This window comes from Bubalus bubalis, chromosome 4 (genome assembly GCF_019923935.1).
Source record: "Bubalus bubalis isolate 160015118507 breed Murrah chromosome 4, NDDB_SH_1, whole genome shotgun sequence".
Lineage (NCBI taxonomy): Eukaryota > Metazoa > Chordata > Mammalia > Artiodactyla > Bovidae > Bubalus > Bubalus bubalis.
The window spans coordinates 629,051-655,996 of NC_059160.1; the positions used below are offsets into that span (position 1 = coordinate 629,051).

The 26,946-nt window shown below is 52.8% G+C and overlaps 1 protein-coding gene across 1 annotated transcript in view; it reads left to right on the forward strand.

The window, feature by feature from the left end:
* TTLL8 (tubulin tyrosine ligase like 8) overlaps window positions 1–24,692 on the forward strand; it is a 59,038-nt gene extending 34,346 nt beyond the window's left edge. The window contains exons 12-13 of the mRNA XM_025282641.3: window positions 221–716; window positions 23,403–24,692. Of these exons, the coding sequence (XP_025138426.3) occupies window positions 221–716; window positions 23,403–23,563 (657 nt within the window). The 3' untranslated portion in view covers window positions 23,564–24,692. The remainder of the gene's footprint in view (window positions 1–220; window positions 717–23,402) is intronic.
* Window positions 24,693–26,946: the final 2,254 nt, after the last annotated feature.

Consider the following 26,946-nt stretch of genomic DNA (forward strand, 5'->3'; position numbering starts at 1 on the left):
GCCTTTCTTCATGGGTCTTTCCAGGGGGCTGCTCCCCTGGGGAGCCCTCCTGCAGGCGGGGCAGCAAGACCCTGCGACCTGGCCTCCCTGGGGTGGGGGGACCCAGGGTTAGGGTTAGAGTTAGGGAAGTGTGGCTGGGGGTTCTCCCTGAGGCCCCAGACCTGACCAAAGACTGGGAAAGGGCCTGCCGGCCCCCCTGACCTCGCCCTCCTGTCCCCAGCCGGCAGTGGAGCTGCCCACGTTCCAGGGCTCCGACTTGCTCGTGGAAGGCGTGGGCATGAGGAAAGCCAGGAAACAGATGCCAGCGATCCCCAGCATTGACTTTGTGCCTCCGCTCTCGAACATCCATCCACTGAAACAGAGGTGCCCCTCAGCCATGCTAGATCTGGACCGGGGACCCCCACTCATGGCTCTGCACCAGGACTTGAAACTGCAAGATGAAAAGGTGCTTCCTTGCACCTTGCCTGTGCACTTACACAGGCTGGTGGAGAGAAGCGCTAAAGCCAAGAGTGGCCACAGGGAGTCCGGAGGGAAGATCGAACTCCCCTCCTGCATCTCTCAGCACCCAGACTATAAGGCTCCCCGCCCCGCTCTCACCAAGGCCGAATCCAACAGACACTCGGATCCAAACTCATTACATGTGCACCCACTGCCATCCGTGCTTCCAAGTGTGAAGACAGCGGAGGGTGCTCCGTTTCAGCCACCCAGACCACCAGGTAACAGCGTGGAGCTTGCGCCCGTGCGAGCCTGGGGTGCGTATCTTCCAGGGCAGGGCAGGGCCTCTGGTCTGGGCACTGGCCTGAGCTCGGAGCACCCGGGCCTGGTCAGGTTGTCGGGAGAATGGGAGTCCTGCTGCGGTGGTTCCGGGGCCCCCTGAGCACCAGGTGCCCTGCACAGGACCAGCTGGGCGACAGCCTTCGCCCCTCTCCCTGGGGGATGTGGTGCCAGTGAGGGGCTGCGTTGGAGATTTGAATAACACCGCGTGCTGGGGGCGGGTGGTGGCCAGCACAGGGCCCCGTGCTGTTTTCTGAGGCTTCTGATGGAGCAGACCATGTGTGACCCAGGAGCCTGGCCTGGGGGTGGGCTTCGAGCACAGGCAGACAGGTGTGGCGGAGAAGGCAATGGCACCCCACTCCAGTACTCTTGCCTGGCAAATCCCATGGACGGAGGATCCTGATAGGCTGCAGTCCATGGGGTTGCGAAGAGTCGGACACGACTGAGCAACTTCACTTTCACTTTTCACTTTCATGCATTGGAGAAGGAAATGGCAACCCACTCCAGTGTTCTTGCCTGGAGAATCCCAGGGATGGGGGAGCCTGGTGGGCTGCCGTCTATGGGGTCGCACAAAGTCGGACACGACTGAAGCGACTCAGCAGCAGAAGCAGCAGCAGACAGGTGTGGGCAGCCCCTGGTCTCTAGGGGTGGCCTGTCTGTGCAGCCCAGGGCTGTTTCCAGCGGTCCTGGCACGCACATGTGGCCGAGAGAGTAACTCCAGCCCGGGCCACGGCCCCGCCTGCTCTGCCCCAGGTGTACCCCCTGCGCGGACTCACCAGGGCACTTGCACTGCTGTGTTCCCGCCACCCAGCTGGGCTCTCAGTGTGTCTGTCTCCCTCTCCCTGGCACTAACAGCCTCTCGGCCGTCTGTCTGTCTCCCTGCAGATCGTAAGCTCTCAGGGGCCGCGTTCGTGCTGCGCCCCCGCACCCGGGCTGTGCCGGACACCTCGCAGATGCTCAGTACGTGCGCGAATCGCCCCCTAGAACTGCCAGCTCCAGGCACAAGGAGCCAGAGCTCTCAGAGCTGGCAGGGCCCTCAGGGGCCACGTCCAGTTTCACCCACTTTCCTAACCCCGTGTCCAGTCTGTCACCGAGGCCTATCAGCCCTGCCACTTGGCAACTCACCTCTCCGTGAGGGCAGTTCCCACTTTTTTTCTGTAATACACTGTGCTTCCTCCAGGCATCTTCCTAGGAGTGAGTGGCAAGTAGACACACACACCTTCAGCCTAAAAAGCAGTATTAGCTGCTGTAGCAAAGTCCCTCAAACTTGGTGGCTCAGACCACGTTTTTTCAGAAGACCAGAGGTCCAAAACCGAGGGCTTGGCAGGGCCGGGCTCCTGGAGCCTGGAAAGCCTCCTGCGTCCTGCAGCTTCCGGCGGCCACTGGCAGTCCTTGTTCCTTGGCTTGCGGACGCATCACGCCGCCCTCTGCCCTGCTTCACACCGTGCCCTTTCTGTGTGTCGCTCTGGCCAGAGTTCCCGCTCTTTTAAAAGGACAGCACTTGTTGGATTGGGTGTCACCCTCCTCTGATGTGACCTCATTTTACCTTGATTACATCTTCAAATAAGTCAATTCCAAGAGTCCAGGTGGATGTGAACTTGGGGGGCGGGTACACTGGGCACTGAAAGCGTGGCGGGAGGGACTGCATGCTGACCACGCCGTGCTGGCCTCGGCTCCCTTTGCTGCCAACGCTTGGTGCTGACGAGGGTCGTTTGCCTCTGGAGGAGGTGATGGTGTGCATTTGCTTTCTACTGTTTACTAATAAAATGGCTTGTTTTCAGACACACACCGGACATCTAGGTCTCCTCTCCTGAAAAGCGGGTCTTGGTCTGATCGTCTTTAGGATCGCAGATCTTTCTTGCTGATGCGTAGGGGTAACAACCATCTACTCTTGGATTCTCCTCCTTTTTGAGTTGATTTGTGTGGCAAACACTGTCTCCCACTTTGTGACTTGTCTTTTCACTCCTTGATGGTAACTTTGGATATAAAGCCACGGTGTTGTTGTGCCTCAGTTGCTTAGTCATGTCCAGTTCTTTATGATCCAATGGACTGTAGTCTTCCAGGCTCCTCTGTCCGTGGAATTGTCCCAGGCAAGAATACTGCAGTGGGTAGCCATTCCTCCTCCAGGGGATCTTCCCGACCCAGGGATCAAACTTGAATCTCCTGCATTGGCAAGCTGTTTCTTTGCCACTGAGCCACCACAGAAGCAAAAGTCACCTTAATTTTTAATAAACTCCAGTTGGTCAAGCTTTTCCTCCAGTTGGTGATTTTTGCGTCTTGTCTCCTTACCCTGAGGCCGCGAAGACCTCCTCTTCTGGAAGCGCTGCTGTGGCGGGCACATACATTCCACTCTTGAAAGCTCCGGCTGACTTGGCAGGTGGTGAGAGAGGGAGAGCCCAGCGCCCCACCCCCGCTCCGCCCCCCTCTCCCCCCCCCCCCCCCCCCCCCCCCAGCTCCTTGCAGGCTCTTCTGGGCTTTTGGTCAGCTCCACTGGTTGGCCTGTCTGCCCTGGGCTAATGCCACAAGGTCTTCATAACTGTAGCTTTGCCGAATGTCTTCATGCTGGTCAGACAAGTCCTATAACCTCGCTTTCCTTCCTTGAAAATGCCTGGGCTGTGCTTGACCCCCTAGGCTTCCATTCAAGTTACAGGATTAGGTTGTCAAGATCTACCAACATAATTTTTGTAGTTAAAATTTTTTAAATGTTTATTGATATTAAAGCCATCAGTTTGGTGAGAACTGACTTCTTTACATTATTGAGTCTTCAAATCTATGAATGTGATATATCTATTCATAAATAAATCCTTTAATGCCTTTCAATAAGCTCTTAGATTTCTTTGCCATGGTATTGAACTTTTTTGTGTTGGATTTAGACTTACATATATTTTATTTTGTATTCTATTTTAAATAGTATCAAACTTAAAAATATTTTCCTACAAATTGTGGCTGGTTGACAAAGAAGAAATTGATTTTTGTGAGTGGATTTTTTTGAAAATCCAGCTATCTGGCTATCATTTCTATTAGTTCATTAATACATTTGAAAATTGTATTTTTAACATGGACAATTGTATCAACTAGTGAGTTTTCCTTTTCCCTGCAACCGTTATAGCTTTCATATCTTCTTCTCATTTTATTGACTGTCTAGGACCTTGTTCATTCATTCCTTTTTCTCATCCCATTGGATCTCAGGTGCAAGCATTCTGATTAATAGTGATTCTTGGTTCATGACATAGTTTCGTTGTTTGTCCTTGCATGGCCTACTTTTATTTAGGTCATTTTGATAGTGTGCTTAGAACTTGCACACAGGTTTTAATTTGGGTTTCAATGTGGCCAAAGTTATCAATCTTTCTTTTAGTCAATGTTATTTTGTCTCAAGGAATTTTTCCTTACCGTAAGGTTTAAAACTTTATTTACCTACATTTACTACTAAGAGTTTCAAGTTTTGTTTTCGACATAAAAGTCCTAATCCATCTGGAGTTGACTTTTGTATATGTTGTGAGGAAAGAATCAAATTTTATTTTTGTCTCTGTAGATAATTTTTCAATTATTTATCGAAATAATCATTTCTATCTTCTTGTGAAAATAGTGCTGCATGTGCGTACGCGAGTGTGTTTCCGGAGTCTCCGCGTACGCGAGTGTGTTTCCGGAGTCTCCGCGTACGCGAGTGTGTGTTTCCGGAGTCTCTGCTCTGTTCACTGATGAATTTGCCCCCCTGCACCAGGGCCACACTGTCCATGTTTTCCGGTGGGACAAGTTTCCTCTCTGCTCATCTTCATAAGAGTCTTGGTCATTCCTGACCTCATTCTTATCTATATAAATGTCATAATTGTTTTATCATGTCCAACAAAAATCCTTGGACTTGCATTGAATTCATAGATCAATTTGGGGAAAATGGATAAATGAAATCATGTCTTCTGTTCATGAACAGAACGTGTCTCTCCATTGACTTAGATCTTTATTTTTTATTTTTTAATATTTATTTTTATTCACTTATTTATTTGGCTGTGCTGGGTCTTCGTTGCAGCACGCAGGATCTTTTAGCTGTGGCATGTGGTATCTAGCTCCCTGACCAGGGATTGAACCTGAGCCCCCTGCATCGGGAGCTTGCAGTCTTAGCCATTGGACCACTAGTGAAGTCCCTAGATCGTCCTTAAATTTTAGAATTTCCGCATCAGAGATTATCTGCATCTCTCATTAGATTTTTTGTTACTTGATATTCAGACACTACTGCACATAGTGTCATCTCTGTATATAAATTTTCTCTTTGTTTGTTGCTGGCATATAGAATGAGATTGATTTCTATATATTAATTTTCTATCTGCACATTTCTAAATTCTGTTGTTATTTCTGAAAATTTGCATGTTTCTTCATTTGAGATTCTATGTATAATTGTTCTACATAAATAATTATATCTTATGCAAGTTCAGTTCAGTTCAGTCGCTCAGTCGTGTCTGACTCTTTGCAACTCCATGAACCGCAACACTCCAGGCCTCCCTGTCCATTACTAACTCCCAAAGTCCACCCAAACCCATGTCCATCAAGTCAGTGATGCCATCCAACCATCTCATCCTCTGTTGTTCCCTTCTCCTCCTGCCCTCAATCTTTCCCAGCATCAGGGTCTTTTCAAATGAGTCAGCTCTTTGCATCAGGTGGCCAAAGTATTGGAGTTTCAGCTTCAGCATCAGTCCTTCTGATGAACACCCAGGACTGATCTCCTTTAGGATAGACTGTTTGGATCTCCTTGCAGCCCAAGGGACTCTCAAGAGTCTTCTCCAACACCACAGTTCAAAAGCATCAATTCTTCGGCGCTCACCTTTCTTCACAGTCCAACTCTCGCATCCATACATGACCACTGGATAAACCATAGCCTTGACTGGATGGACCTTTGTTGGCAAAGTAATGTCTCTTCTTTTTAACATGCTATCTAGGTTGGTCATAACTTTCTTTCCAAGGAGTAAGCGTCTTTTAATTTCATGGCTGCAGTCACCATCTGCAGTGATTTTGGAGCCCAGAAACATAAAGTCAGCCACTGTTTCCCCATCTATTTGCTATGAAGTGATGGGACCGGATACCATGATCTTAAGTTTTCTGAATGTTGAGTTTTAAGCCAACTCTTTCACTCTCCTCTTTCACTTTCATCAAGAGGCTCTTTAGTTCTTCTTCACTTTCTGCCATAAGGGTGGTGTCATCTGCATATCTGAGGTTATTGATATTTTCCCCAGCAATCTTGATTCCAGCTTGTGCTTCTTCCAGCCCAGCGTTTCTCATGATGTATTCCACATATAAATTAAATAAGCAGGGTGACAGTATACAGCCTTGACGAACTCCTTTTCCTATTTGGACAGTTGTTCCATGTCCAGTTGAAACTGTTGCTTCCTGACCTGCATACAGGTTTCTCAAGAGGCAGGTCAGGTGGTCTGGTATTCTCATCTCTTTCAGAATTTTCCACAGTTTATTGTGATCCACACAGTCAAAGGCTTTGGCATAGTCAATAAAGCAGAAACAGATGTTTTTCTGGAACTCTCTTGCTTTTACAATGATCCAGCAGATGTTGACAATTTGATCTCTGGTTCCTCTGCCTTTTCTAAAACCAGCTTGAACATCTGGAAGTTCATGGTTCACGTATTGCTGAAGCCTGGCTTGGAGAATTTTGAGCATTACTTTACTAGCGTGTGAGATGAGTGCAATTGTGTGGTGGTTTGAGCACTCTGTGGCACTGCCTTTCTTTGGGATTGGTATAGCTTTGTATTAATGTCTCCCACCTCAATCTTTTTGCCCCTAATATCTTGTCTTATTGTACGGCTAGGACTTCCTACATAATATTTAGCACCATTGTTGAATTCCTGATTTTAAAGGAAATGTTTCTAACATTTTCTCATTTATAATGACATTTTCTGTAAGTCTTAACAAAGCTATAGATATGATATATAGATATAAATGTATACATACTCTAGCATGTTAACGTAGTTTATTTCTAATCTTTATGAAGAATTTTTATTGTGACTGTGTAATGAAAATTCTCAATTTTTTGCATCTATAAGGTTATAAGTTTTTTCTTCTTATTAGGATTAAAATGGTAAATAACATCAACAGGTTTTCCTTTTTCTAAGAAGTTGCCTGTAGCACCTAACATCAATCGATTTTTTAATGTGAAACCAACCTTGCATTCCAGGAATGATCCTAACTTGGTCTGATGTTGAGTTTGACATATAGGGCTGGTTTTGCTTTCTTGCATGTAGTTAAAATTGGTTCTCAACTACAGTTTATTTACATTTTTTCTAGTTCAGACTATTACAAGTAGTGCTATTGTGAACAATGCTGAATTTGGCGAACACGTATTCATCTTTCTGTAGGAATGGAATTTCTGGGTCAGGCATTCAACTCTGGTTGGCACTCCCAAGGAGTTTCCCAGGAACGTATGAGTCTTCCAGTCACTGCACACTCTTGCAACAGTAGATAGTCTCTGTCCTTCCACTTCAGCCATCCTAAGATTTGGCGCTTTCTCTGCTGTGGGCCCAGGTTTGATCCCTGCTCAGGGAAATAAAACCTTGCAAACCGCCCGCATGGTCAAGAAACAAATGTCAGCAGCTTTTAATCCTGACAGTCCAGCTCAACATGCTCCTGCAAAGGATCTTTTTGTATTTGATTTGACAGATTTTTCTGTAACCTATTCCTACTGACTTGTAGGCATTCTTTATATATTCTGGATACAAGTCCTTTGGTGGGTATATATGTTGGTATGTGTATTAAAGATGTCTTTTCTTGTTCTGTGATTTGCCTTTCACTCTCTTAATAGTATCTTTTCATGTACATAAATTATTAATTGCAGTATATTCCAATATATTGTCTTTATGATTAGCAATTATGTTTTCTGTTTGTGAAATCTTTGCCTACCTCAGAATCATCAAAAATAGTCACTTCTGTTTTGATCGTCAAGTTGCACGGTTTCACCTTTCACATTTAGAGGTGTATTCCGCCTGGAACTGTTTCTGTGTGATGTGATGTAGGAATGAAGACTCACGGGTTTTGTATGGACTTTCAGCTGATGCTGCGTGAATGCTGTGTCCGTCACGCTGTGCTGCGCCGCCTCTGAAAGACAGGTGACGGGATGTGTTGTTCTGGTTTTGGAGTCTACTCTGTCCCAGCTGTCTGTTTTCCTATCTTTATTAGGTCAGGTCTCTGCAGCAATGATTTTGCAGAACAGGGACACCTCCTCCGCAACCTCAGTGGTGTTTCTTCAGCAAGCACCTCTTGCTCACACAATTTCAGGTCAGCTGTAGAGGTGCTGGGCTCCACCAGGGAGGCTGAGCCAGGCTCCAGGCTGCGCAGTGAGTTCTGATCCACCCCACATGTCTCCCCTGCTGGGCGAGTGGCTCCCCCGGGTGCCGTCTTCACAAGGCAGATGGTATACGCTTGAGAGGGCGAGTCAGGCCACATCTGCCCAGTGAGTGAGGAAGGGTACTCCTCAGAGGGAGAGGAGGAGCGGGGTGGACGTGGTCAAATAAACCACAGGCCACCTTCTGGCCATCAGCATTCACCCTCCTTCTGCAAACAGTACACACTCGCCACCACCCACTCCAAAAGTCTCCCCAGTCATAGAGCCAGGCTCCGAGTCCGGGATCTCAGGATTCCATGTCACCCTTCTTCACCTGGACACTTGTGAGTCAGAGACAAGCCTTCCAGTCCGGGATTTACGTTCCCTTCCCCATGAGCATGGCTGTTGCTTGGATGCTGGCAGAAGACATATGACTCCTAGGTCAGAGACGAAGGCTCATCACTCCTGGTGACCGCGACTCTGTCTGGGACAGTCCTGCAGAGTGACAAGCATGGCCAGGTGGCTGGCGCACACACAGGGCCTGCATCATGGCTGGGAACGGTGAACTTGGCACACTCGCTGCTTTTTCAGGAAGCAGTAAGAAGCCTGGAAGGAGATGCCCCCTCACCTGAGATGTGGCCCTGGTGAAGGCTGGTCAGGGCCTTGCACAGCCAGACATACCTCGAAGGAGACGTGGGAGGGCACAAAAGACCGAGGACCCTCTCCCAACCAGCGGCACCTGCGTGCATGCATGCATGTGCGTGCACACGCACACGCACACCCCAGAGTGGGCCCAACACAGGGCATCGGGTGCACCCGAATCTCCCACACAAGACACCATGGGCCCCTTCTGTGGGGGGGACTCTGTGCCACGATGAAGCCCCTTTTCCATTTTCCGCGAGGCTTGGCTCCGTCCCATCTCCCCATCGTCGTCCACGCCCATGTTTGTTTTCAAGATGTGCCCTTCTCTCTGCCCACCTGGGATTCTGGGGCCAATCCATGCCCACCCCCGGGAGCCTCCTGCCCCGCCTGCCCCTTCTGAGTGCCTGGCAGAGCGCGAGGCAGCTGCCGTCGGCCTGGCTGGAGGCTGCGCCCCTGCCGGTCGGTCTCCCTGCAAGTGTCTCCGTTTTGTCTGTGGCTGGAGAGCGGATGAGAGCCTGGCTCCCCAGCGGGGCTCTGCCGGCTCCGCGGTGCTCCGCCCCCTGGGTTCTGCCGCCTCCTCTGGCGGGCCGCCTCCCCATACTCAGGTCCCCAGGCTCGGCCATCACAGGGAGGGGCAGGACACCACAGCTGCCCTGCCCCCCGGCCCGTCCTGTCCCGGGGCCCACTTGGGTCCAGGGGGGCGACTCTGCTGGGCTTAGGCGCCTTCTGCCCGTCGTAGGAGTCAAGATTTCTCCTGCAGCCGCTCTGGATGAGCATCCTCCGGGACTGCTCGGGGTGCACCCATTCTCGAGTCACTCCAGAGAGGCACCTGGCTGTGCCACAGGGCGCACGTGGCCCTCTGGCCCAGCGCCACCAGGGGCAGTGTCACTGTGGCTGACGTTTGCCTCGGTCTCAGTGCCGCTGGGAGGGGAGGGGGCCAACTTCCTGCAGCCCCCTGGCCTCCACCAGCTGGTTCCCAAGCCCACGGCACCTATAGATGCTGTTGAGAGGACCCCCGCGTGTGTCCGGGCGGGTCTGTGCTGCTGGGACGGCGCGTGGTGGAGCTCCAGTGACGCGAGTCATCGGGGTCACGCCGCTGCGGCGGAGACCGGCAGGGGGCCGGGCTGCACGTGCTTCCAGGCTGCCGGCTGGGCTCCCCCAGAACCTCAGGGGCTCGTCCAGTGTGGCTGGCTGCTGGGGCGTGTTTGTCTCACGGCAGCCAGGCAGCCGGGCCAGGGTGGTCAGCCTCCACCCCCGGTCCGTGGGTGGCAGCTGGTCACGGGCTAGGCCCGGCCAGCAGCAGGGGACACACGCTCTTCACAGTGGCTGTCTGGGCCCTTGCGTTTCCATATGTGTGTTAGGGTCAGCCTGACATATGTGTGTTAAGGTCAATCGCAGGAGTAACAAAAAAGAGAGACAGAAGGGAGGAGTGCTCAGTCACTCAATCACGGACGACTGTTTGTGACCGCATGGTCTGTAGCCTGCCAGGCTTTTCTGTCCATGGAATTTTCCAGGCAAGAACACTGGAGTGGGTAGCCTATTCCTCCTCCAGGGGATCTTCCCGGAATCAAACCCGTTTCTCCTGTCTCTTGCCCTGAGGGCAGATTCTTTACCGTTGAGCCACCTGAGAAGCCCAAGGAAGGCTCTGGGAGTGGGGAGCTGCCAGGACTTTGACTGGAGTCGCCTTGAATCTGCAGAGGGGAGAACTGATGTCTTTCTTATACTGAGTCTTTCTAATCAAATCAGGTCTACACCATTTGAGGCTGTCTTTGATTTTCTCTGGACCGTGTTTGGTAGTTTTTCAGGGCAGCAGTCTGGCACATCTTTCATTGGATTTTTTTTCTGGCTGCTTGATGGTTTTAATGCCCCAGAGCAGGGACATGGAGAACAGGGACAGTTCTCTCTGGAAGGTTTCCTGTGCCCCTTCCCACTCTGTCCTCCCGTTGTGGGATGACCGCTCTCTGACTTCCATCAGCCCAGGCTGTCCAGCCACGCGTGGACCCCCCCAGAATATGCTCGCCTGTGCCGGCCTCTCTGGCCTTGGGTGGTACCTGGGCTTCTCATTGCAGCAGCTTGTCTCGTTGCAGAACACGGGCTCTAGAAATGCAGACTTCAGGGGTTGTGGTGCACAGGCTTGGTTGCTCCGTGGCATGTGGCATCTTTCCAGACCAGGGATCAAACCCATATCCCCTGCATTGGCAGGGGGACTCTTATCCACTGTACCACTAGAGAAGTCCCACACTTAAGTCTTAATCAGTGCAGCTCTGAAATAAGTTTTGAAAAGCAGTAGCTAAATTCTCTGATGCTGTTTCCTGCCCAGGATCTCCCGGACTGTTCTGTCTTCTGCATCTCCTTTTACATTTTAGAGTCAGCTTGCAGATTACTACAGAGACAGCCTGGAGGGAATTTGACTGCAGTCATGACAAATTTTTTTTTTTTTTTTTTTGCCTTTTCATACTGTTCATGGGGTTCTCAAGGCAAGAATAGTGAAGTGGTTTGCCATTCCCTTCTCCAGTGGACCACATTTTGTCAGAACTCTCCACCATTACCTGTCCATCTTGGGTGGCCCCACACGGCATGGCTCAGTTTCATTGAGTTAGACAAGGCTGTGGTCCATGTGATCGGTTTGGTTAGTTTTCTGTGATTGTGGCTTTCATTCTGTCTGCCCTCTGATGGATGAGGATAAGAGGCTTATGGAAGCTTCCTGATGGGAGAGACTGACTGAGGGGGAAACTGGGTCCTGTTCTGATGGGCGGGGCCATGCTCAGTTCACTTCAGTTCAGTCTCCCAGTCGTGTACGACTCTTTACGACCCCATGGACTGCAGCACACCAGGCTTCTCTCTCCATCACCAACTCCCAGAGCTTGCTTAAACTTATGCCCATCGAGTCGGTGGTGCTATCCAATCATCTCATCCTCTGTTGTCCCCTTCTCCTCCTGCCTTCAGTCTTTCCCAGCATCAGAGTTTTTTCCAGTGAGTCAGTTCTTCATATCAGGTGGCCAAACTATTGGAGTTTCAGCTTCAGCATCAGTCCTTCCAATGAATATTCAGGACTGATTTCCTTTAGGATGGACTGGTTGGATCTCCTTGCAGACCAAGGGACTCTCAAGAGTCTTCTCCAACACCACAGTTCAAAAGCATCAATTCTTCAGAGCTCAGCTTTCTTTATAGTCCAACTCTCACATCTGTAACTGACCACTGGAAAAGCCATAGCTTTGACTTTACAGACCTTTGCCTGTAAAGTAATATCTCTGCTTTTTAATATGCTGTTAAGGTTGGTCATAACTTTTCTTCCAAGAAGCAAGTGTCTTTTAATTTCATGGCTGCAGTCACCATCTGCAGTGATTTTGGAGCCCCCCAAAATAAAGTCTCTCACTGTTTCCATTGTTTCCCCATTTGCCATGAAGTGACAGGACCGGATGCCATGATCTTCATTTTTTGAATGTTGAGTTTTAAGCCAACTTCTTCACTCTCTTCTTTCACTTTCACCAAGAGGAACTTTAGCTCTTCTTCAGTTTCTGCCATAACAGTGGTGTCATCTGCGTATCTGAAGTTATTGATATTTCTCCTGGCAATCTTGATTCCAGCTGTGTTTCATCCAGCCCGTCATTTTGTATGATGTACTCTGCATAGAAGTTAAATAAGCTGGGTGACAACATACAGCCTTGACAGAGTCCTTTCCCAATTTGGAGCCAGTCTGTTATTCCATGTGCCGTTCTAACTGTTGCTTCTTGACCCGAATACAGATTTCTAAGGAGGCAGGTGACGTGGTCTGGTATTCCCATCTCTTCAAGAATTTTCCATAGTTTGTTGTGATCCACACAGTCAAAGGTTTTGGCATAGTCAATAAAACAGAAGTATATGTTTTTCTGGCACTCTCTTGCTTTTTCTGTGATCCAACAGATGTTGGCAATTTAATCTCTGGTTCCTCTGCCTTTGCTAAATCCAGCTTGAACATATGGAAATTCTTGGTTCATGTACTATTGAAGCCTGGCTTGGAGAATTTTGAGCATTACTTTGCTATAGTGTGAGATAAGTGTGGTTGTACAGTAGTTTGCGTGTTCTTTGCATTGCCTTTCTTTGGGATTGAAGTGAAAACTGACCTTTTCCAGTCTCGTGCCCACTGCTGAGTTTTCCAAATTTGCTGGCATGTTGAGTGCATCACTTTAACAGCATCATCTTTTAAGATTTGAAATAGCTCAGCAGGAATTCCATCACTTCCACTAGCTTTGTTCGTAGTGTTGCTTCCTAAGGCCCATTTGACTTCAGACAGCAGGATGTCTGACTCTAGGTGAGTGATCACACCATCGTGGTTATCTGGGTCATGAATATCTTTTTTGTACAGTTCTTCTGTGTATTCTTGCCACCTCTTCTTACTATCTTCTGCTTCTGTTCAGTCCATACCGTTTCTGTCCTTTATTGAGCCCATCTTTGCATGAAATGTTCCCTTGGTATCTAATTTTCTTGAAGAGATCTCTAGTTTTTCCCTATTTTCTTCAATTTAAGTCTGAACACTGCCAAATTCAGACTTAAATTGAAGAAAGTAGGGAAAACCACTAGACCATTCAGGTATGACCTAAATCAAATCTCTTGTGATTATACAGTGTAAGTGACAAATAGATTCAAGGGACTAGATCTGATAGACAGAGTGCCTGATGAACTATGGACGGAGGTTCGTGACACAGTACAGGAGGCAGGGATCAAGACCATCCCCATGGAAAAGAAATACAAAAAGCCAAAATGGCTGTCTGAGGAGGCCTTACAAGTAGCTGACAAAAGAAGAGAAGCTAAAAGCAAAGGAGAAAAGGAAAGATATACCCATCTGAATGCAGAGTTCCAAAGAATAGCAAGGAGAGATAATAAAGCCTTCCTCAGTGATCAATGCAAATGAATAGGGGAAAACAACAGAATGGGAAAGACTAGAGATCTCTTCAAGAAAATTAGAGATACCAAGGGAACATTTCATGCAAAGATGGGCTCAATAAAGGACAGAAATGGTATGGACCTAACAGAAGCAGAAGATATTAAGAAGAGTGACAAGAATACAGAGAAGAACTGTACGAAAAAGAGCTTCATGACCCAGATAACCACGATGGTGTGATCACTCACCTAGAGCCAGACATCTGAAGTCTGGCTGAAGTAGTCTGAAGTCAAGTGGGCCTTAGGAAACATCACTATGAACAAAGCTTGTGGAGGTGATGGAATTTAAGTTGAACTCTTTCAAATCCTAAAAGATGATGCTGTGAAAGTGCTGCATTCAATATGCCAGCAAATTTGGAAAACTCAGCAGTGGCCACAGAACTAGAAAAGGTCAGTTTTCATTCCAATTCCAAAGAGAGGCAATGCCAAAGAACATTCAAACTACCGCACAAATGCACTCATCTCTAGCAAAGGAATGCTCAAAATTCTCCAAGCCAGGCTTCAGCAGTACAGGAACTGTGAACTTCCAGATGTTCAAGCTGAATTTTAAAAAGGCAGACGGGAGAGGAACAAGATGGTGGAGGAGTAGGTGGACGTGGAGTACCTCTCTCTCCACGGATACATCAGGAATACACCTTCAGACACAGAAGTGCACGCAGAACACCAGCTGAGAGCAGATAGGAGGACCTGACCAGCAGGAAAGAATTTACAGAACACGCAAAGCTCAGTAGGACGAAGGAATTAGCATGAAAAACAGGAGTTGGTAGGACTGGACCTGCCCTCGGTGGGTGGCGGAACTGAAGCAGGGGTCCAATCCCCACACTGGGGCAATTGTCTGAGTCAGAGGAGAAGCATTTCAGGCTGAGAGGGAAACAGCTGATCTGTGGCGGCCGAAATGGAACATGGATCAGACAGTCCTTGCTGCAGCCATGCATACCCTGGATGGTGCGCTCTTCGCAGTCTTATAGACTGTGGCCTGCCAGGCTTTTCTGTCAGGGAGGGGGTTTTCCAGGCAAGAATACTGGAGCGTACTGGCCAATACTGGCTGCCATACCCTTCTAGAGCACTGTATTCCTGCTGCCCTAGCCGCCAACCCCCCTGAGTACCTGGTCCTGCTGGAACCCCTGTGACCCAGGCAGCTGCCCTGCCTCCGCGCCGGGCCCTCACAGGGGCAAACCCAGTCCTCCAGGGCAGCCTCAGGAGCAAACCCCAGCGGACAGCCCACATGCAGAGGTGGAAATAAAACCACAGTTGAAACCCAGGGGCAGTGTGGCTAAGGAATAAGACCCAAAACCTTTCCACCAGCTGTACAAGCTGCAGATTAAATCCACACGATCAGCTAGGCAGACTCTGTGTCTGTGGAATATATAAAAGGTCATTGAGAGCTCCCACAAAAGAACAGGCACTAGTTCTGACACCTGTGAGCATTGGAAGCAAGAACACAGAGGAACAGCAACAGATTAGAATCTGAGCTGCCCCCGCAGCAGGTCCAGGGATCAGCATGGTGTCAGAGGGCATCCCAGGGGGGCGAGGTGGACTGCGGCTCCCAGCGAGGGAAAGGACCCTGGCAGCAGCCACTCAAGAAAAACGTGTATTATTCTCACGTTTGACTTGTTCTGCAGGTTCTTCTGGATTTTTTCTCTTTTCTCCCCCATCTCTGTTGTAGTTGGCAATTCTATTGGCACTATGAAATCGAACTAAGCTTTTGAGCTTTTTTTCCTCAGTCACATTTTTAATTGTTGTTATAAACCCCTGCCTCTATATTGGGCTTTTGCAGTTCTGGGGAGTTGTTTTTTTTCTTTTCTCTTTTTTTAATTTTAATTTTTTAAACCTATTATTATTTTTTCTACATTTATTCCTTTGTTTGCCTTTCCTACTGTTCTTTTCCCCTTGCAGTTAATCTTTTATATATATAAGTCTTCATCTACCTCTATGTAAATTTGCATATCCTTTCAAGAAATGTTGTTCCATGTCCAGTTCTAACTGTTGCTTCCTGACCTGCATACAGATTTCTCAAGAGGCAGGTGGAACAACAGACTGGTTCCAAATAGGAAAAGGAGTACGTCAACTCTGTATATTGTCACCCTGCTTAAATAACTTCTATGCAGAGTACATCATGAGAAATGCTGGACTGGAAGAAACACAAGCGGAATCAAGATTGCCGGAAAAAATATCAATAACCTCAGATATGCAGATGACGCCACCCTTATGGCAGAAAGTGAAGAGGAACTAAAGAGCCTCTTGATGAAAGTGAAAGAGGAGAGTGAAAAAGTTGGCTTAAAACTCAACATTCAGAAAACGAAGATCATGGCATCCAGTCCCATCACTTCATGGGAAATAGATGGGGAAACAGTGGAAACAGTGTCAGACTTTATTTTTCTGGGCTCCAAAATCACTGCAGATGGTGACTGCAGCCATGAAATTAAAAGACACTTGCTTCTTGGAAGAAAAGTTATGACCAACATAGATAGCATATTCAAAAGCAGAGACATTACTTTACCAATAAAGGTCCATCTAGTCAAATCTATGGTTTTTTCAGTGGTCATGTATGGATATGAGAGTTGGACCATAAAGAAGGCTGAGTGCCAAAGAATTGATGCTTTTGAACTGTGGTGTTGCAGAAGACTCTTGAGAGTCCCTTGGACTGCAAGGAGATCCAACCAGTCCATCCTAAGGGAAATCAGTCCTGAATATTCATTGGAAGGACTGATGCTGAAGCTGAAACTCCAATACTTTGGCCACCTGATGCGAAGAACTGACTCATTGAAAAAGACCCTGATGCTGGGAAGGATTGAAGGCGGGAGGAGAAGGGGATCACAGAGGATGAGATGGTTGGATGGCATCATGGACTCGATGGGCATGAGTTTGAGCAAACTCCAGGAGCTGGTGATGGACAAGGAAGCCTGGCATGCTGCAGTCCATGGGGTCGCAAAGAGTCGGAGATGACTGAGCAACTGAACTGAACTGACTATGTCAAATCTACCAATCATTTTAAGGAGAATTGACAGCCTCACGATGCTGAGACTCCCAATCTACCCACTTGATGTATCTTGACATTTATTTACATACTATATTCTTTGGTTTTCCTAAGCAATATTTTTAGGGTGGATTTTTTTCTCATCAAATGAATTCCTATGTATCAGATGTATTTTCTATACTTTTATACAGGTATTTTTATCAATTGACTTTGCTACTTTAATAAATGGTGGGTATTAATCTTTTGCTCTTCTCTTGGTGAGAACGTTTACTGTCGATGATGCCAGCTTGGTGGTCAGCTGTGGCCGTCAGGTCTCACATCTGGTCCTCAGGCCTCGCCCACCTGCCAGCTGAGCGCTTGCTCCCCTCTCCCCACTGCCCAGGGCTCCCTCCTGGCAGTCACCTTTCTATCTCTGTTCCTATGAGTTTGAGTTATTTAAGATTCTACATATGAACGATATAAATGGTGTTTTAAAATTTATTTCCCAACTATTTGTGCTAATGTGTCGACGCCCCCGCGGCTCTTGCACGCTGCCCCTGCAGCCCGCCTCCTGCAGGGCTCCCCTCCTGGTCCCGCCAGCTTGTGTCTTCTCGGATCTCCCGTGCTGCACTCCCAGCAGCGTCTGTCCGCCTCCCTTTCCAGTCTGTCCACCTTGTCCTGGTTCCTGCCCCCCTGCACTGAGGGGAGCAGGCAGGAGTCCACTAACAAGGCCGGAGTAAGGTCCCCACAAACACACGCTCTCGAACAGGGGACACTCCTTGTCAGCTGGGAGTGGTTTTCTTTTCTCTGTTTATCATGAATGACACAGAATCTGCACCGTTTCCCCTGAATCTTCGGAGACGGTCGTGTCACTCTGTTCGTATGAGTGGCATCCATCCCCGTAGGACTGAGAAGCGGACCTTGCCTTCCTTCGTCATCTCTTTAAAGTCTACAGAATGAGATGTTTCACTTTTATATCTAACATTGCCACCCCCACTGCTGTCAGTGAGTGTCGCCAGGGTCTGTCGCTTTATCCAGCTTCGCAGAGAACCAGCCTGAGGCTTTGTTGAACTTTCAATTTGCTTCCCTGGCTCTTGCATTTGGGTTTTATTTGTCTTCCTGTATATGTATATGCATGGGCTTTGCTCAGAGCTCGGTTGGTAAAGAATCCGCCTGCAGTGCGGGGGACCTGGGTTTGATCCCTGCTTTGGGAAGATCCCCTGGAGAAGGGAACAGCTACCCACTCCAGTAGTCTGGCCTGGAGAACTCCATGGACGGGTCGCAAAGAGTCAGACCCAACTGAGCGACTTTCACTCACTTGGTGTGTGCATATATATGTTTAATTGGGGTGTAATTGCTTTAAGATGTTGTGTTGGTCTCTGCTGTACACCGAGGTGGCTCAGCCATGTGTATACATATGTCCCTCCCTCGTGGACCTCCCTCCCCCGCCCCACCCCATCCCTCTCGGTCCCGCAGAGCACTGAGCTGAGCTCCCTGTGCCGCACAGCGGCCTCCCAGTAGCTATTTAATATTTCCAAATCAAGCAACTGACAATGGATTAACCTCCAAAATATACAAACAGCTCATGCAGCTCAATATTAAAAAATAAATAAACAAGCAACCCAATCAAAAAATGGGCAGAAGACCTAAGTAGGCATTTGTTATTTGGGTTTGTTTTTCTTCTAACTTCTTGAGCTAGAAGTTGGTTAGATCTTAATATTTGGCATTTCTTCTTTTTGATACATGACAGGCAAGTTAAGGATGGCAATTACCCTTTATTTTCTGCTTTAACTGTATCTGAAAATTTTTGAAATGTAGTGTTTGGGGTATTATTCAGATCAGCATTTTCTAGTTTTCAGTACAATTATTTCTTTGATCTTTAGGTCACTTAGAAATCGGTTTCCTTTCAATACATTCGCATCAGATTTTGGAAGTGGCTTGGATTCTTCTTGTCGGCATAATCGTGTTTCGACCGGAGCCGGGTCGCTGCAGCACCAGACCTTCGCCGTGGGGTGTTGTGTGTGGTCAGTGCTGGTGAAGACAGCGTGTGCTCTGTGCGTGTCGAGTACCACAAGTGCGGCCAGGTTCTTTAGTGTGGCATTCACATCTTCCATGTTCTTTCTGCTTTTTCTTGTCTGCATGTCCCGAGTATGATGACAACCTTTGGGGACACATCGGCTTCTTACAATCCTGACAACTTTTGCTCTGCATTTCTTCAGACTCTGTTATTAACTTTATTTTGGTTCGAATTTTCCTGGGTGTATGTTTTCCTTTCAGTCACTCCCTAATCTTGGGTCTTACATATTTCTCTGCATAAAATCTGATTTCTTTTTTTTTAGCGTGAAAGTGGGTTTATTCTGGGAGAGACACACTCCACAGACAGAATACAGTCCATCTCAGAGGGCAAGAGCACCGATACTCTGAATCCAAACTGAGCACGTTCTTAACCAGCGCATTTCTCATTTACGTCCTGGGTGATCATCTGTGTACACAGATGGCGTGGATTGTGCACACAGATTACTCCAGAACAACAAACACCGCTTGCCCACACGTTTCTGAGGGCCAGGGATCTGAGACAGCCTTAACCTTGTGGTCCAAGCCCAGGTCTAGCATGAGGTTCGGTCAAGGCCGTGGCCGAGGCTGGGTCACGTGAAGGCTTGACTGGGTTGGGGGTGGGGGTCCGCTTTCCAAGGGTTCGCTCACCCGGACGAGGGCTGGAGGCCTCACGTCCTCACCTCACGGACCCTCCGAAGGGCCGCCTGAGTGACCTCACGGTGGGTGGAGCATCCGCAGAACAAGAAATTCCACACAGGCCCTGGAGTCACGTCTTCTGTGGCTCAGCCTGAGAAGTCACACTGGGTCACTTCTGCCCTGTCCTGCTGGCCACAAGCCCGTCCTGATGTGACGTGAGGGGTCTGCCTGGGGCTGGGGCACAGGAGGCAGGGCTCGCCCAGGGCCGCCTTGAAGCCTCAAGCCCTCAGGACCTCTCATTTGATTGCATCTGATGTCTGTTTATCCTTCTCCAGCTCGTGTTCATCTTTCTCTTTGCCTTATTTTCATTAATGTTTTTGTCATTTCAGTTTCTCCTCCTTCTGGTTTGGAGGTCACACACTCTGTTTCTGGCCTTTTAGCTGTTGCATAGAAATGACTAGCTGCATGCTGAGGTTAACGTCTAAAGTTCCGAAAATCCTACTTTTACTCCCGCCCGGACAAAGTAAAGAACCTGCCTGCCAACTCAGGAGACATAAGAGACACAGGTTCACTCCCTGGGTCAGGAAGGTCCCTTGGAGGAGGGCATGGCAACCCACTCCAGTGTTCTTGCCTGGAGACTCCCATGGACAGAGGAGCCTGGAGGGCTGCAGCCCATGGGGTCGCAGAGAGCTGGGCACGATGGAGCAGCTTAGCAGCAGCAGGACAATACAGTGGCCTTCGGCTTGGAGACAAGGGACATTAGTACTGTGTGTTCAGACCACACAGCAGCTCTGCACCCTGCGCCCTCCCCAGGTCTCAGCCTCCCCTACGGGAAGCTCTGTCTATCCTCTCTCGGAATCTCACCTTGAAAGAGACAGGCTCTCTGCAGTGGGCGCCCAGCCGGCCCTCTCAGCACCTTTCTCCTTGGCTGTCGCCGCTGCTCTCAGATACTCGGACAAGTCCATGGCTTTCCAAAAGTGAACTGCCTTACTTGCCTGCAAAATTTCCGACTGTTTTAAGGACAGGTCTGGGTGTGCGGTTTTATTTGTATTTACTCAAACTGGAAATCTCCAAGCTTTATTAATCGGCACACTCGTGTCTTTAATGGTTTATGAGAAGCGCTCAGCCTTTAACCCTTTGAGTACTGCCTCCGCCCCGCTGCCTCGCCTTGCCTTGGGCGCTCCGGGGTGATTGTCCGCCCCCCGCCCGCCCGTCTCTACCCACCTCCTGTGTCACTTCACCTCCCAGTCAGCTTTTGGTTTCCTGCAGGGCCACCGGCGTAGGCTCCTCCTCTGCCTTCCAGATCATTCTGTCCTCAGAGTCTAGAGAACCGTGAATCCCATCCACTGAAAGGTTTTAGTTATTATAGAGTCATTTTTTAGAAACGCTACTTTTTAATAAATTTGGCTATTCTCTATAATTCCTTTCCTTTGCCTAAAATCTCTAACTCGTATTGAAATCATGTAGTGTTCTGTGTCTGATAATTCTATCAGCTTGTGAGGTCTCAGGTCACGTTCTGTTTCTGCTGGCACTCTCACATTTTATTAGAGACGGATCATTTTCTTTAAGAAACTGATTGCGGGGAGTCTGCATTCCTTCCAGGATGCGAGCACGTCCCCTCAGAGAGCCGTGTGTGCCCCAGCAGAACCCCCTCCCCGGCCCCTCATCTTCCATCTCCTGAGCGAGGCCACCCGCACCACTTTAAGCTCGTAGTCTGAGGCTTGGTGCCCTCCGCACCCCGCCCCAAGCCCAGGGATGAGAACTTGTCACCAGACCTGTTTCCTGTTTGGGACTAGCTCAGGGCAATCTCCCTGGGATTTCCACCCACCCTGCTCAGCACCAAGAACACGCCTCGCGCTCCCTGGGGCAGGGAAGGTGTGTTTTGGGCTTGCCCATGGTGTAATCTTTTGGGGTTGCCACTTTTTGAGGGGCAGGGTGTCTCTCACCCCTCGTGGGGGTAGTCTTCTGCCTCCCCAACCCCTAAAGCCTTGGAACCTCGAGCCCGGGTGGTCCCGGTCCACAAAGGCTGATCCCTGCAGACTTCACCTTATCGTTTCTTGCTTTTTGCCTTTTGTTGCTTTTAAGGTGTTTTTCATGTTTCATGGTCACTTCAGTTCAGTCGCTCAGTCGTGTCTAACTCTGCGACCCCATGGACTGCAGGACGCCGGGCCTCCCTGTCCATCATCAACGTCTGGAGTTCACTCAAACTCATGTCCATCGAGTCTGTGATGCCGTCCAACCGTCTCATCCTCTGTCGTCCCCTTCTCCTCCCACCTTCAATCTTTCCCAGCATCAGAGTCTTTTCCAAAGAGTCAGTTCAGGTTGCTGTTTTTTCCCAGAAGCACTGATCTGGATCCAGAGCACCAGCTCCTGAGTGGACACCCCCCACTTTGGGGCCTCCACGCCCTCCCCTCACGCCCCCTCCTTCACCCCAGGATGTGCAGCGCAGGGCTCCCCTGTGTCTCAGTGACCCCCCCCAGCCCCTAACGGACCGCGCAGCGCCCCTCTGCCCTGAGGGCCTGACCCTTCCAGGTCTGGCCCGGCCAGCCCCACCCCCGTTAGGCCTGGACTGCACAGACCTGCCCCTTGGCCTCTGTGCCTGCTCCCCTGAAGATGCAGCCCCCGCCCCAGCTTCCCGCACCCCCACATGCCATGCAGGCCCTGGCGCACCCTGCAGGACAGGCTAGCTCCTGTCCCTGAGGAGGCCCCGTCCCTGGGGAGGCCCCGTCCCTGGGCTGGGCTCAGCGCTGCTCCAGGCTCCGGGAAGCCACGTGCTGCTTTGCATAGGAACTGGGTGGCCCCTCCCACCCCGCCTGCCCCTGGGGAGAAGTGACTCAGCCAGGCTACCAGCAGGGCTGCTGGTGGCTCCAGCTGGTGTGGCAGCTCAGCCCGTGGCACCCCTGGGCTGGGCCCGAGGCCGGGAGAGCCTGGGGAAGCCCCCACGCCCTCGCCGGCCGGGCACAGGCTGCAGCTCGCCTGGAGCCTGCCTTCTGAGGCCCGGCAGCCCCAGGCTGAGTCACAGCAGGCACGCGGGGGAGAGGTGGGCGTGCGGGGCAGGTCCACCTGGCTCCCTGAGAAAGACTGCAGATGCGGCCCCCGAGAGCAAGGACAGGCTGCGGGAGCCTCGCCCCTTGGCTCTGGGGGGCGGTCCAGCCTCTTGGAGGGCACTGATCCCACCTGCTGGCTGGCTCACGCCCCTGGGCTGTTGGAGGATCTGGGGAAATCCTGGAGAAACACCAGCGCTCAATGGGGCTCCAGGCGCCCAGGCTCCGCAGGGCGGGGCCGGAGGAGTGTGTCCTTCTGGAGGACGTGGCCGCTGTCCGAGCAGCAGGGGAGGAGGTGGGATGGGGGTGGGGAACCAGGGTCCCACAGTCCCGTCCTATGCCCACAGGGCCCTGGAGCCAGCACCCTCATGATCAGTAGGCGTCCTTGGCCGGGTCTCCTACACGGGCCCTGAGGGGCAGTCCAGGGGCCCTGCTCCCGAGGCTGGATGCCAGGCGGGCTTTGGGGGGAGGCTCGTGGGTGCCAATGGGGCTGTGGGCTCTAGCCATCTTGAGTGTGCTCATAACCTCCTAGGAGAGTCCCTGGGTTTGCTCACTGCCCCTAACTGGGACTCCTCTCCTGGGGCGGAGAAGATGAGCACAGGCCCCAGGGCCTTGCCCCCTGGTCTCGAGTGGAGATCCTGGCTTTTCTGGGGGCGGGGAGTGAGTGTGGAAGCGAGTGGGCTTGGAAGCCAGCTGGGACTGACCTCCAGGGAGACCAGCGCCTCGCAGGGGATGAGGGCTGCCCTTAGAGGGGCGAGTCCGAGGGGGGCACGCCCTGGGGCACAGAATCTCAGGGACCCGTGATTGTGGCCATAGACGAGGTTCTGGGGCAGGACCAGTGGGCCTGGTCTAGGGTGGTGGACGTGACCTCACGGACTGACCGGAGCAATCTGGAAGTTGGTGGGTGGCCTCCGGGGGCGCGATAAGGGGCGGGCGGGCGGGGCCTGGTATGTGGGCATGGCCGGGGCTGGGTGGGCGGGATCCGTGCAGAGGCGGGTGCCATCCCTGGGGGTGGCGGGCGCAGTCTCAGGACCCTCCTCTCCCTCTCTCTCTGCTGCAGGGTTGCCAAGGGCCCTCCCAGCGCCCTGCCTGGTGTGCCGTGGCTCGCTGCCGCCCGCTGGTCCCTGCAAGCGCTGCCGCTCCTTCTGCGCCGCCGTCCTGCAGGACGCCTCCTTCGTGCCCCTCGGCGACGAGCCGGGCAGCGGCCTGTGGACCCCGTGACGCCGAGCACCAGGGCTGGAGCGATGCGCCTGGGCCCCGCGGCCTCAGGAACGTGGCTCGTTCCTTTGAAAACCTCCACGTAGATGCGGGACCTTGTATACAGAGCTATTTTACTGAACCTGTGCATCCTCACATTGGTATTTCTTATGGAGCCTGGGCCCCCGGCCCGCCCACTGCCCGCGCCCCAAGCCCGCCTGCACCCCGGGCCCCTCGCCCTGCAACCCCCCGTGCCATGTCCCCACGCCTCCCTCTCAGCCCGCACCCCTGCCCTGGGGGAGGCGGACTCTGCCCTGGGCGCCCCTCCCGAGGCACCCTCCTCACTGCAGGGCGCCCCGTCCCCAGAGGCCCCTTTGTTCACTCATTGATTCAACAAAAGTCTGGCTGTGCTGCTCCAGGTTCTTTGCACCCGAGCGTCTCCTTCCAACCTGGTGCTGAGCGAGGGAGTGAAGGGGCGCCCGCACTAGGTCAGACCCCTCAGGGTCCACCTCAGGTGGCCTTTCGGGCCCCCGGGCCATCCGTGGGCCGTGCAGGCTGCGGAGACTGGAGGCAGGTGAGCCTCTGAAGCATCTCGGCTCGGGCTGGGGCGTCCCAGCCCCCCGCACCTGCAGGGGCCGCGGAGCCCCAGAAGACAGGACCCATCCCCAACATGCTTCTCCCTGTGAAGCCACATGGTGGCTTCGTTTCCGACCCCCTGCAGCCCCTCGGCACTGGCACGGTGTGCTCCGGGCTCCAGGGGTGTCGGCCGGCAGGCGGGCCAGGACCGGGGCCATGTGGGGCCTCCTCGCTCCAGGAAGGGCCCGTGCCCATGGAGTCACTGGGTGCACAGTCCCGACCTGCCCCCCAGTGAGAAAGCAGGTGGCAGCCTCAGGCGCTCACCGGCCTCAGGCTGGTCCTCCCTGCTTAGCCTGGTGGACAGTGTCTGGGCACACAGCCCACGGCCCTCCTGACCCGAGCCATCCGGCTGACCCAGGGAGCTCTGGCAGCCTGACTCAGGGGACCAGGCCAGGGACAATGGGGGGACTAGCGCCTGGACTTCCCGGCCACCCCGGACGCCCCGGCCGACAGCTGACCGCACCCCCACAGGGGACCACAGGTGAACGCTGCCCGGAGGGCTACACCCCTCATCGGCTCTGCCTCCCAGCGGCGGGGGAAAGGAGCCCACGCCTGCTCCGGGCTGGGGGAGGGAGGCTGCGCAGTGGACTCTGGCTTCTGGGTGGGGTGGGGGCGCAGGCGGCAGGGACCGTGGTCCTGGGTGATGTTTGCCGGCGGGTCCCACGCCTGGGTTTCCCATGTTGGTTCCTGCCTCCTGAGGCTCGAGTCCACTTCCTGTCTCAGGTCAGACGAGGGGGCAACAGACAGGCGAGCAGCCAGGGCAGCCCTGGGGCCGCCCAGGGGTGCTGCCAGCTGGGTCTGCTCCCCTCCACGCTTGCGGCGCCCTGTTGGGGTTCCAAGCAGATCCCCAGCTCCCTGGGCCCTGGAGGGGGTCTCTGGGCTCTCCAGCGACTCCCTCTTTTCCATGCCTCTGACTCAGGGGACATGCCCTTGGGGCCAGAGGTGCTCAGACCTGCCAGCCAGTGCGGAAGGCAGGCTGGACCCCGGGAGGAGACCAAGGACCCCTGAGCCACACCTCAGCCTAGGAATGGGGGCAGGGAGGGCGCTGTGAGCACCTGCATGGAGGCCTCTCTGCAGAGGACCCAGATGCAGAAGGGGCAGAGTGCGCTCCCTGCACAAGCCAGGCCCCAGAGTCAGCCTCGGGGCAGCGCTCTCTAGGGTGTGGCCAGTGAAGCAAGGGCTCAGCAAAGTGGAGCAGCCTCTCACACCCAGAGGACGGACGGGGGCCCTCAGGACTGGAGGGGTGTCCCAGGCTTGTGGGAGTTGGGGCTGGTGCCAGGGATGGCTCCCACCTCTCTGCCAGCCCCGCTGGGCTCGACAACCAGGGCACGAGCCACCTTCCATCCCTCGACTTTGGGACAGAGGCCTGAGAGAAGGGGGGGGACACTGAGGAACCATGGGGGGTGCAGGGCGGCTCCCCGAACCCGCAGGCCCACAGTCAGCCTTGGCCCAGCTGCCAGCCTCAGGGCACCCAGCCACTGGAGACCCCAGAGCTCCACAGTTCCAGGATGTCTCCTTTGACAGCCTGGAAACTCCAGGGCGTCTGGCCAGGGGCCAAAGCCCGCAGGCGGAAGCTGTGGGCTGTGGCTGTGGCCAGCCCACTGGGAGGGGGAGTGTCTGCCCCAGGAGCGAGCTTACTCCAGCTGAGCCACAAGCCGGGAAGGCGAGGCACCGTCGCCACGGGCCGCCCCTCGCACCCTCGCTCAGTGGGTACCTTCCTGCGGCCAGATGCTGGCCGGGCACGCCGTCGCCTTGCTCTGCCTGACCTGGGGCGCCTACCAGAGCCTGGCCATCCCCAGGGTCACGGAATGCGGCCTTTCCTGTCCCCAGGTGAGCCTGCCCCTCCTGGACTCTCCTCTGAGCGACCCTGCTTCCGCCCGGCTGGCCACTGGCCTGGCCCACCTACACACGCGACTCAGAGTGAGCAGCAAGGAGCTCGGGGCCCGGGGCGGTGGGTGGTCAGAGGCCCGCGGCTCCCCAAGGTGGCGGCCCAACCCGCGGCACCAGTCGGGGAAGTGTTTGCCGGGAGCACGTGGGGCACCGAGGCCCCGTGAGTGTCCTTTCCTGGGGAGCCGTGCAGGGGCAGCCCGAGGCCCCTCCTATGTTCACAGGGCCGGTTCATCATCCGGGGTGCGGGCTGGGGCGGTGTACAGGCTTGTGTGGACGCCCAGCTAAGGAAATGCCGTGGGCACCGAGCTCGTTCTGGGCGGGCAGGTGCCGCAGGGCAAGGATGTGGCTCGGAACGTGGTGTCCCGGGACTTTCACTGTCCTGCGGCGCCCTAGCCAGCAGCACCTGTCCTCGGAGGTCCCCCAGCTCAAGACTAGGGAGGCTAGCTGCTGCAACGGGCTGGGGAGCTCCAGGCATAGGCCCTCCGCTAGGTGGGGGTCAGCGGGGACCGGGGGAGACACAGGGCAAGCAGGCTCGGGGAGCAGTGGCAGCTGGCAAGAGAGCTCAGGGGACACTGGGGCACACAGTCAGTGTGCAAGGCACGCTCCCCAGGGCATGGAGTGTGTCCAGCAGAGGGTCAGGGAGGGACAGGGCAGGCTCAGGGGGCCAGGGGTCAGGCAGAGCCTCAGAGTAGGACTCAGGTCCTGGTGCAGGGACCCATGGTGGGTCCTCCTGGCTCCTGGTGGGACCGGTGGGTGCAGAGGGAACAGCTGGGCTGAAGTAGGGGTGGGGCCTGGACCCGCCCCGCGTGGATGGTGAAAGGGTGGGCTGCTTCGGGGGCACTGTGAGGTGGAGCTGCGGGACTGGGTCCCAGACCTCAGGG